General features: G+C 42.4%; 1 protein-coding gene across 2 annotated transcripts in view; it reads left to right on the top strand.

Annotated features, from left to right (window-relative positions):
* The window catches only part of LOC140714251 (glutamine--fructose-6-phosphate aminotransferase [isomerizing] 1-like), a 108,742-nt gene that overhangs the window by 66,386 nt on the left and 29,015 nt on the right, over positions 1-13,341 (top strand). The window contains exons 8-12 of one of the 2 annotated variants that reach the window (XM_073025295.1): positions 2,473-2,552; positions 3,059-3,170; positions 5,163-5,326; positions 6,573-6,668; positions 8,135-8,232. In XM_073025295.1, coding sequence (XP_072881396.1) covers positions 2,473-2,552; positions 3,059-3,170; positions 5,163-5,326; positions 6,573-6,668; positions 8,135-8,232 — 550 coding nt within the window. The remainder of the gene's footprint in view (positions 1-2,472; positions 2,553-3,058; positions 3,171-5,162; positions 5,327-6,572; positions 6,669-8,134; positions 8,233-13,341) is intronic. The other variant, XM_073025296.1, reaches the window with a different exon arrangement.

Raw genomic sequence — 13,341 nt, forward strand, 5'->3', positions numbered from 1 at the left:
GGGGATATTTTGACACAGAATGGGTGCAATTCTCCTGTTTATTTTCACAGAACCTTGTGCAAATCCAAGTGGGTTCTGAACATTTTAATGTCTTATCCAAAACACACACTACTGACACTGGAGCATCGTCTGGTGCTCAAGTCTTTAACTGTGGCTTAAGCCTGCAACTTTTGTAAAGAAGTAGGTATGACTGCCGTGACTGACAGCCATGTTTTTCTGTCTCCTCTTTATTGCTGAAAGGGTCCACTCTCTGACAGCACCACATTGTTAGGAATTGTTATCAGAAACAACTGCTCATGAGCTCTTCTTCAACAGTGTGCTCAGTAACTGCATTGCCAGTAGTTTAGCCAGCTAGAATTGATGTAATTATGCCAAATGTACTAGAGGATGAGTAGAATCATAAGAGCAAAATTAGGCCACTGACAATCGAGTCTGCTACGTCATTCTATCGTGGCCGATGTATTATCCCTCTCAACCCCATTCAACTGTCTTCTCCCTCTTGACATCTGGATCTGGAATCTTGGCTCTTTGTTGCCATCCAAAGTAGACTCTGCCAACCCTTCATAAAATGCCCAAAGGTAAACACAAACATTGACTTGAAGATCAATCTTGGAATCTCATTTGGGCGATCTCACTGAAACCTACCGAATAGTGGAAGACCTAGATAGAGTGGATGTGGAAAGGATGTTTGCAACACTGGAAGGTTCTAGGACCAGAGGGTACAACCTCAGAATAGGACGCCCCTTTGGAACAGAGAATAAGGTGAATTTCTTTCGCTTGAGGGTGGTGAACTTTTGGAATTCATTGCCACCGATGGCTGTGGAAGACAAGTCCATATTTAAAGCAGAGGTTGATGGGTTCTTGATTAGTAAGGGCATCAAAGGTTACGGGGAGAAAGGGGTTGAGACAAAATAAATCAGCCATGATCGAATGATGGAGCAGCGGCAATGGACTAAATGACCTAGTTCTGCCCCAGTGTCTTTTGGTCTTACGGAGATAATTGGATGTGGAATTGAGTGACCTGCAAGTCTTATATTCATGTTATTTGTTTTTGGTCTTTCTCAAGTAGACACAAATAAATTCTTTCAGTAGAGATGCCATATAATACTTGTTTGAATTTTGTGATCTGCCATGATCGTATCCAAAGGCATATGAAAACTATAGAACTTGAGACAATTCTGCCAATCCCGACCAGGCAGATATCAAATTCCCTGCATTCTATTCCCAGATTGTTGGCATTCCAGTTCCTGACGTTCCTGCACTGAAAGACTGAGTCTTCCAAAGAACTCAACAACCCAGCATTAACTCCCCTATCTCATCCCATTCCAACCCCTTAGATGCCCTTTATAGGATCAAGAGATTTTGCAGATGATGAAAATCTTAAGCAATACACACAAAAAGTGCTGGACGAACACAGTAAGTTAGGCAGCATCTATGGAGGGGAATAAACAATCGATATTTCTACTCGATACTCTTCTCGGCCTGAAATATCAACTGTTTATTCCCCTCCATAGATGTTGCCTGATTTGCCACATTCCTCCAGTATTTTGTGTGTGTTGCCTTAAATGCCCTTACTCCTGGCTGATCAATATTGCCCATCAGAAGACTGAGGGCCTTTTGAGAACAGGAGAGTTATAACTGTATGAGACTCTACCTGAAATATTGTGCAGTTTATTTAATGTTGAATATTTAATTTTTGAGTTGCTTTTTTTTGCATGGGAGGGGCTTGGGGGTTAAGGATTTGATGTTTTAGCTGCCATGTCCAGGTGGGCGATCTGTTAGTTTTTGTGTGAGGGAGGAGTTGAGGGTTTGGGTTTTGCACGTTTTGTTTCTTTTTCATGTGGGGGGAGGCGTTGATGTCGTTTCTTTCAATGGATTTCATGGTTTTCCTGCATTTCATGGCTATCTGGAGAAGACAAATCTCAGATTGTATTCTGCATACGTACTTTGATAATAAAATGCACTTTTGTACCTTTGAATTGTGTCCAAGTTATGTTTCTAAGTAAGAGAATAGAAATCAAAGCACTTTCACCATATCGGAATATATTGGAGCTGTAGAAGAAGATTGCAGCTTCAAATTTTCCTGCAGACTTTGAATAAAGGATGATGGTTTTGTGATTTCCAGAAAATGCTCCTCCACCTCCAACTCTACCCTCTAGTTGCTAACCCTAGAGGAAGGTGTCATAATCCTAAGAAGACTTGGGAGTTTGTCCAATGTCGTAGTCCACATTTATCTTTGAGCATCTCACAAAAACAAATTATCTGGCCAGCTCTCTCCTTTCTATGTAGGAATTGGATTCTCCATGTCCCTGCATTGTAGGGGAGAGAACTGGTCATAATCCTTCCTTTGCTGTGGAGCAGTGTCATTTCCCAGGTTTATGAAGTATATTTTCCTTTCTTAACATCAACATCTTTAAAGTGTTTTTAAATACTGATTAAATACAAAGTGCTGATTTTTTTTTAAATATTTAGACGGGGCAGTCCTCTGATGATCGGTGTGAGAAGTAACCATAAACTTTCGACAGATCACATTCCAGTTCTGTATCGTACATGTAAGTAACACTGGATCTAAGGGTAAAGGAATTCATTCATTGTGTGAAATGAGACACGAATTATCTACAAAGACTGTATTTCGCATCGTAATACTACAAGGCTTCATGTAATATACTGTGCTCAAACCTATTAGATCCTGGGGGCCAGGGATATAATTTTATCATGAACTATCTCACCAACTTGGTTTGGATGGGCAAAGTAAAATAGTTTATACTGGGAATATCAACCAAATGCATTCCAGTGAATGAGTTTTTAATGGTGATCTGAGACACAAATGGAACTCAGAACATGAATAAAATGGTCACAGGCTGTTAGGGGACAGCTAAATAGGACTACTGTAGGATCTCCCCATCTTGTTTTTATTGGGTCTAAATAAAGACTTCTTGCTGTACTTCAATCCAGTGCCCATCAATCTGTGTTTTGGTTCTGAGCTTCCATTGGCAAGGGGCTGGTGGGGACGATACATGCTGATCTCATGAGTTATTAGATTTTTGAATGCTTTTAGCAGGTAAAGAATTAAAGATGAGCTGTCCACTGCCTCGCATCGATGCCTCTACCTCTTTGTACCCTGTTGGGGAAGAAAAGTCAGTGGAGTACTACTTTGCATCAGATGCCAGGTGAATAGTTACATTTTATTATGCTGATTATCTTGTGTCCGTTGTATGGGAGTGAGGTCTGTAAAATCAGAGGTAACGTGTATTTTCTTGTAGGTGAAATCTTCCAGTTCGTTCTTGCAGATTTCCATTTGAACTTAAACATTTGTCAACTCTTTGAGCATTGCTCACATATCCCATTTTTCGTCACCAGAGTAATGTAGTTAGCGAGGCTTGTCCTTTCTGACTGCTTTAAGATGGCAAACTTGTAAAACTGTAGTTCGGCTAGAAGTCAACAAAGGAAAGAGATCACTGGGTATTTTATTAATTTACATTTGTGGGAAAGTGCAGAGTGAGTGACTTGTGGCAGCTGGAAATTGAATACAGTAAAAGTCAGATAATCTGACATCTAGTTATTCGGTTGATTCACCATCTGGCTCTCTGGTGTCCTGTTCCCCACGTTTCCTGCACTCAGCTCTGTGCTGGGTTGAGGCTGTGCCTTGCTCTGGCTCCTTCAGGCTTCGTGTCTACGGACTCAATTTTGTTCTAATTGCTATTTGCTTACTTCCATTGTTTGCACAATTTGTTTTTCTCTGTGTGTGTGTGTGTCTCTCTCTCTGCACGGTAGGTGCTTGATGATCTTTTTAAAATGGGTTATTTTAGGTTTCTTTGTTTTGTGGCTGCCTATAAGGAGACGAATTTCAAGGTTGTATAATGTTAACATACTTTGATGATAAATGTACTTTGAACTTTAAACTCACAGGGTTTATTGTAAAGTTTTATATGCTACTGTGTAACATCGTATTAAACATGTGAGTACTAATTGATTAATAATGTTCATTAATTCAGAAAGTCTTCGGGTTTGTCACCAAAGTGTTATGGAATTGGATGACTTTTAGTATAACTTTGTCCATCATTTCTCATTCCATTTACTAGGGTAGGAATATCTCAGCCTTTCATGTGTACTGTAATCTGCTAAAGTAAATATTGGCCTGCTAATGTTACAAAAACAACATACGAGGAACATCAGAGTTCAGCTGCTGTTTGGTTAAAGATATTTGCAGTTATGAGGCTTCTGTCTAATATTGGACTGAAAGCTTGGGTTCCTTTGTAGTTGATGAATGGTTAGATAGTTCAGAGACTCCGGTATTTCCAACTGGAGATTGTCTTTATTTACAGTATGTGTCGGCAGTACTTGAAATATACCTTGAAATTAGATTGTCTTCCTTTTAGCTTTCAGACAGGGATGTTCTGAGTATCCCTGTCTGACATCTAAGACTGATTCTAACATGGAATCAACAAATGGTTGTTAGGAAAGGCAGCTAAATTGGGGTCAGTTAATGATTTGGATGGATATCTACCGGTAATTGGTATGTGTGTTAACAGAGCCTTCATTAGGATGGTGAGGTAACAGGGATGTCAACTGGTCAACCTGAGAATATTGCTTCAGAATGTTTTTTTTAGATGAATCACAGAAATGGTGAGGGAACTTAGAAAAGGGAGAGTAGGGTAAAGATGGGATTGGGACACTTGGATTGAGTTTGGGATTGTGATGAACATTTGAGAGGAGATATTTCAGATACTTGGAGCACTGGAAGGGAGCGTAGTGAGTACAGGATACTGGGAGGGAAGATAGCAGGAGTGGGATAGAGGTAACGGGAAGGAGCAGGGCAGTCATTACTGAAAAGCAACGGGAACTGTGGGGTTGGAATTCCTGAGCTAATTGGATACTAGTAGCTGACCAGCAGCAAATAATTAAAACGTTGTTTCTCTTCCTTCTTTTTGAGTATCCCTGACTGAAATTTAAGACTGGTTGTACCAATGCTCTTGTGCTAGAATCAGTGCTAGAAGTTGGGAGTGCTCGTGATAGTGAGAAGTGGAGAGGAAGGTCTGTGGTATCACAGACTTTCTGAGCAAATGATCCATGTTTTTTAGTGACCTCGTCTATATGTTTCTTAGATGACGGTGGTGATTTTTTTTCCGGGCGGGACATCATTATTTTGATTAATTTTGCAGTGCGATCGTCGAACACACGAACCGAGCGATTTTCCTGGAGGATGATGATGTGGCAGCAGTGGTGGATGGCTGTCTCTCGATTCACCGGGTCGAGCGCACCGCAAGCGACCACCCGGCGCGTGGTATTCAGATACTGCAGGTGGAGCTGCAACAGATGATGAAGGGTAAGGACACAGGTGTACACACCGTCTTAAAGTGGGGAAGTCATCTATTCAGCCCATTGTGTGTATGGCAGCCAGAAGTAAAGCTGGTTGGTACTGTGACATCCAACTCTATATGGTTGGCTAACACTCTCGAAGAGCTTGTTCAGATGTCTTTAGTTGTGAGAGTTACGGTCTCTACTGGCCTTTTTGGTTAGGGTGAGAGAAATATTGCCTCAACTCCTCGACAGCTGCAGATGCTGTACATCAAAAACAGAAACAGAAAATGCCAGAAATACTCAGCAGGTCAGGCTGTGTCGAGCGAAAGAGTCAATGTTTCAGGTTGGAGACCCTTTGTCAGTTGAGACATGAGCCCGATTTGTCATCCCACAGAAACGGCCTGACCCGTTGAGCATTGTCAGAGTTCTCTGTTTCTGTTGCCCTAGTTAAGTTAGACCTCATTCTCCTGTTTTTTTACATCTTTTTTTTGCAATGTAGTGATCAGAAATGTCCACAGCCCTAACAAGACTGTGACCTAACAAGTCTTTTGTACAGTTTTAACATGATCTGTCTACACTTTCAAGCCCTGCATCAGCTGATACTGGCAGTTGTTCTATGTGCCAGATTAACCAGGATGTCTACCTGTCTGGTTCATTTTAAGAGATTTCTGGGCACAAAGTTAATGGCATCCAACTATCATCACTTCATCTTGCTTACCTCCACAAAATACATTACCTCACATTCCTCTGGACTCAGTTGCATCTGCCATTTTTTGTGCCACCCTACCGGTCGGTAGTTACCTTCCAGTGTCTGAAACCTTGAGTCCAGCTCCGGATCACTGTCCACACCCCCATCTATGGCTGTACACTGGATCTCTGGCTTGTGTTCTGGATGAATGAATGCACCAAAAGCCACATTATCAGAATTTCTGAACAACTGGATGCCGAATGATCAGAATTTTACTGTATTGTGAGATTTGATGAGCTTTAGTTCCCTACCACAATCAGCCGTAGGTTGCCTTGCCCTGAAGCTGAACTTGTAAATGTACCTTAAAATGGATGAGGAGTAATGAACAATAATGTTAAAACTATCTTACAGCAAAAATTCATGTTAGGTACTGATTAGCTATTAGCTAACATGAACCTTTGTGAATGTTTGATGAATTATTACAAGCATAGCTTTAGGACTTTGTTATCCTCTTGTCAGAAACATCTGATCTTTCTTGTATGAAGTGATGTTCATGTTATTATTCTGCCTGACCTTTTCACAGGAAGCTACAGTTCCTTTATGCAGAAAGAAATCTTCGAGCAGCCAGAATCAGTGGTGAACACAATGAGAGGACGAGTCAATTTTGAACACAACACCGGTATTAACTCTGTTCTATAAACTCGCCTTTTCAATATCCAACTCCTTGGAAATGCTGCCATTTATTGCCTCGATAAAGCCTGGAAATTCCTGGGAATTGGTGGGGATGTGAAGAGGGGATCTGCATGGATAGGTAGGGTCAGTTGAACTAAAGAGGGCTCTTGTGAGGGGGGGGGGGGCACCTTCTGAGACCTGTCCCTAGAATATCCTTATGATCTTTAACAGATTACTGCTTGTCAAAGACCTTCAAACTAGATTTAAGCTGGGGGGGGTGGGGGGTGTTGATTCCATCTCCCAAATGAGTGGTGAAGGAATTAATTGGAAGCACCTGGTTGAAGCTGGCTATGTCAGCAAGCCACTCCACCAATCAGGCAACCTGCCAGTGGGGGTGGGGGGAAGGCATGTACCACACTTCGTCCCATTGCTGCTGGGCTATTGGTTGGACAGTTCAACCCAACTCCCAGACTAACAATGTTATTTGTATTCAGGGTTATACTGTAGACCAAATCAGTTTACAATTCTGTTTAACTGGTGGCAATATGATCTTTAGTTCCCAGGTAACAGGTATTTCTGGGTGTGAAGTCTGAGAAAGTTCCATTATTTTTGTGATACACCAGTTAATTCTCATTTGCTGTGATCTAGGTTTGTAGTGTATTAGTACAGAAACAGGCCCTTGGGCCCAGCTCTTCCATGCTGATCAAGACTCGTCTTGTAAGGATGTCTTAGTGAAGTGTAGGCTGGTATTAGATTACTTTCTTCCTGAAGATGATCGGAAACATCCCTGGTAACACGAACGTGAGGAAATCTGTCGATGCTGGAAATCCAGAGTAACACACACAAAATGCTGGAGGAACTCAGCAGGCCAGGTAGCATCTATGGAAAAGAGTAAACAGTCAACATTTCAGGCTGAGACCCAGGACTGGAAAGGAAGGGGAGAAGTCAGAATAAAAAGGTGGGGAGAGGGGAGGAAGAAGTACAAGGTGGTGGGTGATAGATGAAACCAGGAGAGGGGGAGGAGCCGCAGAGGGAGGTGATGGGCTGGTGAGGAGATGAGGTGAAAGAGGGAAACAGGAATGTGGAATGGTGATTGGGAGGGTGCAATTACTGGAAGTTAGAGAAATCAACGTTTATGCCATCAGGTTGGAGGCTAATCAGACGGAATATAAGGCGTTGCTCCTCCAACCTGAGTGTGGCTTCATCGTGGCAGCAAAGGAGGCCGTGGACTAACATGCTAGAATGGGAAGTAGAATTGAAATGGGTGGCTACAGGGTGATGCCACTTTTTCTGGTAGACTCGGCACTAGCACCCATAGGTGCTTAGCAAAGTGGTCTCCCAATCTACGTCAGCTCTCACCAATATACAGGCCCTGGTAAACTTAGCTGTCTTTGTGTAGCCTCAAGCAAACTGATCAGCTGTGATGTTTGGCTCAGCTTTATTATTGTAAACTTTTTGTCTGTTTTTATTTAGTGATCCTTGGTGGATTAAAGGATTCAATTAAAGAAATCAGAAGATGCAGACGTTTGCTAATAATTGCCTGTGGAACGAGTTATCATTCTGGACTGGCGGTATGTTTTCATTATTGTCTAACATCTTAAACTTAGAGCAAATATCAAAAGATCTGATTCAAGTTTTACTGTGACCACCCTACGAAGACATACCATTATTTTCAGGACAGTGTATCTTCTGTTTGATCTGTGCATGTCTTGTGTGTATTTGGTGGATGTTGCTTTGGAGCCACAACTGACTGCCCATTTCCCAGGTGCCCAGGGATGTGTAGCCTTCTTGCTCGGTGTCCTCGTAGTGTAGAGTTAGTTGATGAAGTGTGACTGGTGTTAGTGATGGGCTGGTTCAAGTCTGCAGTGTATACGCAGCTGATGAAGTGGGACTGGTGTTAGTGATGGGCTGGTTCAAGTCTGCAGTGTATACGCAGCTGATGAAGTGGGACTGGTGTTGGAGGTGTGCTGGTTGAAGTGTGAAGCAAATAAAAGCAGTATGAAGTAAAAACAGTAAATTCTCAAGTACTCTGCAGGTCAGGCAGCATCTGTGGAGAGGGAATCAGTGTTAACATTTCACATGGCTGACATTCAAATATGAGACGCATCTCCTTGTTTTTCCTTTCCTAACAATACATGAAGCTTACTTGGACTCTTGAGAGATGAGAGATCATCAATTTAGAACATAGAATAATATAGCACAGTACAGGCCCTTAGGCCTGTCATCAATCCAACCATTCTTTCCTTCAAGGCCCTCCATTTTTCTATCATGCATGTACCTTTCTAAGAGTTTAATAAATGTCCTAATGTATCTGCCTCCACCACCACCCTTGGCAGAGCATTCCATGTACCTACCACTTTCTGTGTAAAGAACTTTCCTCTGACATCCTCCCAATACTTTCCTCCAACCAGCTTAAAGATATGCTCCTCTTGTCTTAGCCATTTTTGCCCCGGAAAAAAGTTTCTGGCTTTCCAGTCAATCTATGCCTCTTAATCATCCTGTACACCTCTGTAAACTCGCCTCTCATCCTCCACCTCTTTTGCTCCAAAGAGAAAAGCCCTAGCTCGCTTAATTTATTTTTGTAAGACATGGCCCTAGTCAAGGCAGCATCCTGGTGTATCTCCGCTGCACTCTCTAACACATCCTTCCTATAATGAGGCAACCAGAACCGAACACACAATATTCCAAGTGTGGTCTAACCAGGGTTTTACAGAGTTGCAACATTACCTCGTAGCTCCTGAACTCAGTGCCCCGATTATCAAAGGCCAATACAGCATATGTCTTAACAGCTCTATTAACTTGTGCAGCAAATTTGTGGAACCCCAAGATCCCTCTGTTCCTCCACACTGCTAAGAATCCTGTCATCACCCTATATTCTGCCCTCAAATTTGACCTTCCAAAGTGAATTACTACACACTTCGCTGGGTTGAATTCCATCTGCTGCTTCTCAGCTCAACTCTGCATCCTGTCAATGTCCCATTGCAACCTACAACAATCCTCCACACTATCCACTATTCCATCAACCTTCCCATCATCTGCAAACTTGTTAGCCGACCCTTCCACTTCCTCATCTAGGTCATTTATTTAAAAAATCATAAATGTAACCCCTGGGTCGCCTCAGGCTCGCTCAGCTCGTTCTTGTCTAGGGGGAGCAGCCTTCGGCCCCGCCAAACTGGGTAATCAGCTGGTGTGGATGCTGTGTGATGTCCCCGCCTCGCCCAAAAACAGACAGTACACCTTATGCGATTAAATGATTACAATTTATAAAGGTTACTATAACTAAGTGATTAATAACGATACAGAATATATAAAAAAAATAAAGAAAAGGCGCCAAACTTATCAAAGTCCAAACCACTTCGTGCACAACCGTTGGAGCTCAATTATTGAAGTCTTCTGGCCACCATTCGATCCCCTCCGAACTCCTCGACTTGCAGCTTAGGACCATCCGAAGTGGTCAACCAAGCACATCTAGCTTCATCTCCTCTCCTAGGAGTACCTCCTGGCCTTGGACCCCCGCTTGGGGTCCGTTCCTCGCCCAGCTTACAGCATCGCGTCCTCTCTCAATCAACCCCTCGCGCCGATCTCCCCAAAAGCCCGCCAACAATAGCTTACAGACTCAGAAGAAAGAACAACATTAATCCCAATTGGTTTACAAAGGAATACAATTCTCGTTATCAGTAAATTTTAACCCAAACAAGCTTCCAGCACTCTCTCGCAACAAAGAAGCATTCCTACTTTTAACAAAACAAAGAAGCCATTTTGATTACATACACAGTAACAAAGAAAAAGAAGAAATCCCCTTACATAAAGAACAGTGGTCCTAGAACAGATCCCTGTGGAACACAACTGGTCACCGATCTCCAGGCAGAATATGTTCCATCTACTACCACCCTCCGTCTTCTATATGTAATTCAATTCTGCATCCACACAATCAATTATCCCGGGATCTCATACCTCCTGACTTTCTGAATGAGCCTATCATGGGGAATCTGATCAAGCACCTTACTAAACTCCACATCCACTGCACTTTATCAATGTCCTTTGTCACTTCCTCAAAGAATTCAGTCAGGCTCATGAGGCATGACCTGTACCTCACAAAAGCCATACAGATTATTCCTAACCAGGCTATGATTCTTCAAATATCGTCAATCTTGCCTTTGAGAATCTTCTCCAACAATTTGCCCACCACTAAGTAAGGCTCACTGGTCTATAATTCCTGTGGGTATCCCCATTCTCTTTCGTGAACGAAAGAAAAACATTTGCCATTCTCCAATCATCTGATACCATTGTTGTGGCCAGTGAGGATTCAAATATCTTCGCCAAAGTTGCAACAATCTCTTCCCTTGCTTCCTGTAGTAAGTAACCTGTGATATATGCCATCTTGCCCCAGGGATTTGTCTATCCTAATGTTTTTCTAAAGTTCCAGCATATCCTATCGACTTGCACTCCAAGACCCATTCAATGGTAATGTTCAGGCATATCAGCCTATTTTACACTGTGCTCATAACCGTTACGGTCCCTTTCACTGGTAAAGTATGTGCTAAGGAACTCCCCTTTACATAAAGCACAAAAAATACCACACAAACTGGTCCTTTGGCCCATCTTGTGGACAATAATCATGAAGCCAATCTTAACTACCGTAGTCCCATCCGCGTATTCATAGTCTGTATCCCTCTGTTCCCTGCCTGTTCTGATATCTCTCTCAATGTCTCTTAAATATTGCAATCATATCTGTTTGTACCGCCACCCCTGGCAGTGTGTTCCAGGAAACAAAAGCAGAAAACTTGGGTCACAAATCTCCTAAAATATTCCCCCTCCCCTTTTCAACTGGTGCCCTCTAGTATTTGTCATTTCCACCTCGGGAAAAATACACTGACTACCTACTCTTTCACTGCCTCTCTTAATTTTATAAAGTCCTGTGAGGTCACCACTCAGAGAATTCCAGAGAAAGCAACCCAAGTTTGTCCAGCCTCTCCTTTCAGTTAATACACTCGTAATACTGCTTCTGCACCCAATCCAAAGCCTCTATATTCTTCATACAATTTGATGACTGGAACTGACACAATACTCCAAATGTGGCCTAACCAGAGTTCTACATGACTTCCCAACTTTTATTCTCAATGCCTTGACCGATGAATGTAAGCACATTGTACACCTCTTTCACCTTCTTATCCATTTGTGTTGCCACTTTTAGATGGCTATGGACTTGCACTCCAATGTTCCTTGGTGCTTAACATTCATTGTACACACCCATCTTACGGTTGACCCTCAAAGTGCAAAACCTCACACTTGTCTGGATTAAATAACATCTGCCCTTCCACTCCCAAACTTCCAACTGATCTATGACCCACTGCATCCTTTGACAACTGTCCTTGCTCCTCCAATTTGAAACAGTAATTTTGTTTCACTCTCTACGGATATGGCCTGACCTACTGAGTAGTCGACCATTTTCTGTTTTTATTTCTGTCATGATAAGTTTTGTGTGTGTGTGTGTGTGTGTGTGTGTGTGTGTGTGTGTGTGTGTGTGTGTGTGTGTGTGTGTGTGTGTGTGTGTGTGTGTGTGTGTGTGTGTGTGTGTGTGAGAGAGAGAGCGCGAGAACACTTCATCAGTATAACCATTGAACATGGAAAAAATATCACTCCATTTTGAGAAATTTAATGCACTGATGAACTGCCTGGACCAAACCAAAAAAAGTCATCAAAAACATTTTTTGAAGGGCTGTATTCACGTTCAGGGAGTTATAGTCTTGGTGTTACAGGTGGACAGAGTAGTGATAAAGCCTTCATGGGGTAAGGCACTGGGTATATGATTTGGGACCTCATTGCAGTTGCACAAATTGTTGGTTGGACTGCTTGCTCCTGGTTGTCACACTACAGGAAGGATGTGGTAGCAGCAGAGAGAGTTCAGAAGAGATTTGCCTGGAATGGAGAGATTACATAGGCAGGATTTGTACTACCTGGAATGCAGGAAGTTGAGAGGTGACCTTACAGAAATTTACCGAATTATGAAAGATGTAGATAGTCAAAGTCATTTCCCTAGGACAGTGGTATCTAAAACTAAAGGGCATTAGTTTAAAGAAAGAGGCAAGATCTGAGAGGTAAATTTTTTTCACACAGAGTGTGGTGAATATTTGGAATGAGCTGTCAGAGGAGGAAATGGAGGCAGATATTATTGCAATGTTTATAAGACACTTGAACAGGTACTCGCATACACAAGGAGTAGAAGGGTAAGAACATAATACGTTTCTGTGCTGTACAGTTCTATGATTGTATGAAACCTGCTGCTTCTCACAGGAGGTGTATACCTGCAGGTTACTAAGGAGGGATGAGCCACATATACAACGACCCAGGGATCCCACTAGGAGCCTATCAGAACGTATTGTGACAAATTGCAAGTCAGAGTGCCTTCGACCATCACACTGACCTTTGACTGAGTAATGTCAGCAGAGGCCAAGGTTATAAATCTGGACAGTGTTGCTAGACCTGTTCTTGAAGGCTTTTTTTTACATGGCCCAGCTCTCCTCTGTTATTGGCTAACTATGCTAAATCCCACCCCTCCTGTGCCAACTGAGAAGGAGATTCTTCCATGCCTGACTGGGTAATTCATCAACTTCCAGTCTTGCTGTCCTTCTCCAACCATCCTTTTATAATTCATAAATGAACATGTCCAGTCATATTAT

The sequence above is a fragment of the Hemitrygon akajei genome, chromosome 21 (genome assembly GCF_048418815.1).
Source record: "Hemitrygon akajei chromosome 21, sHemAka1.3, whole genome shotgun sequence".
Classification (NCBI taxonomy): domain Eukaryota; kingdom Metazoa; phylum Chordata; class Chondrichthyes; order Myliobatiformes; family Dasyatidae; genus Hemitrygon; species Hemitrygon akajei.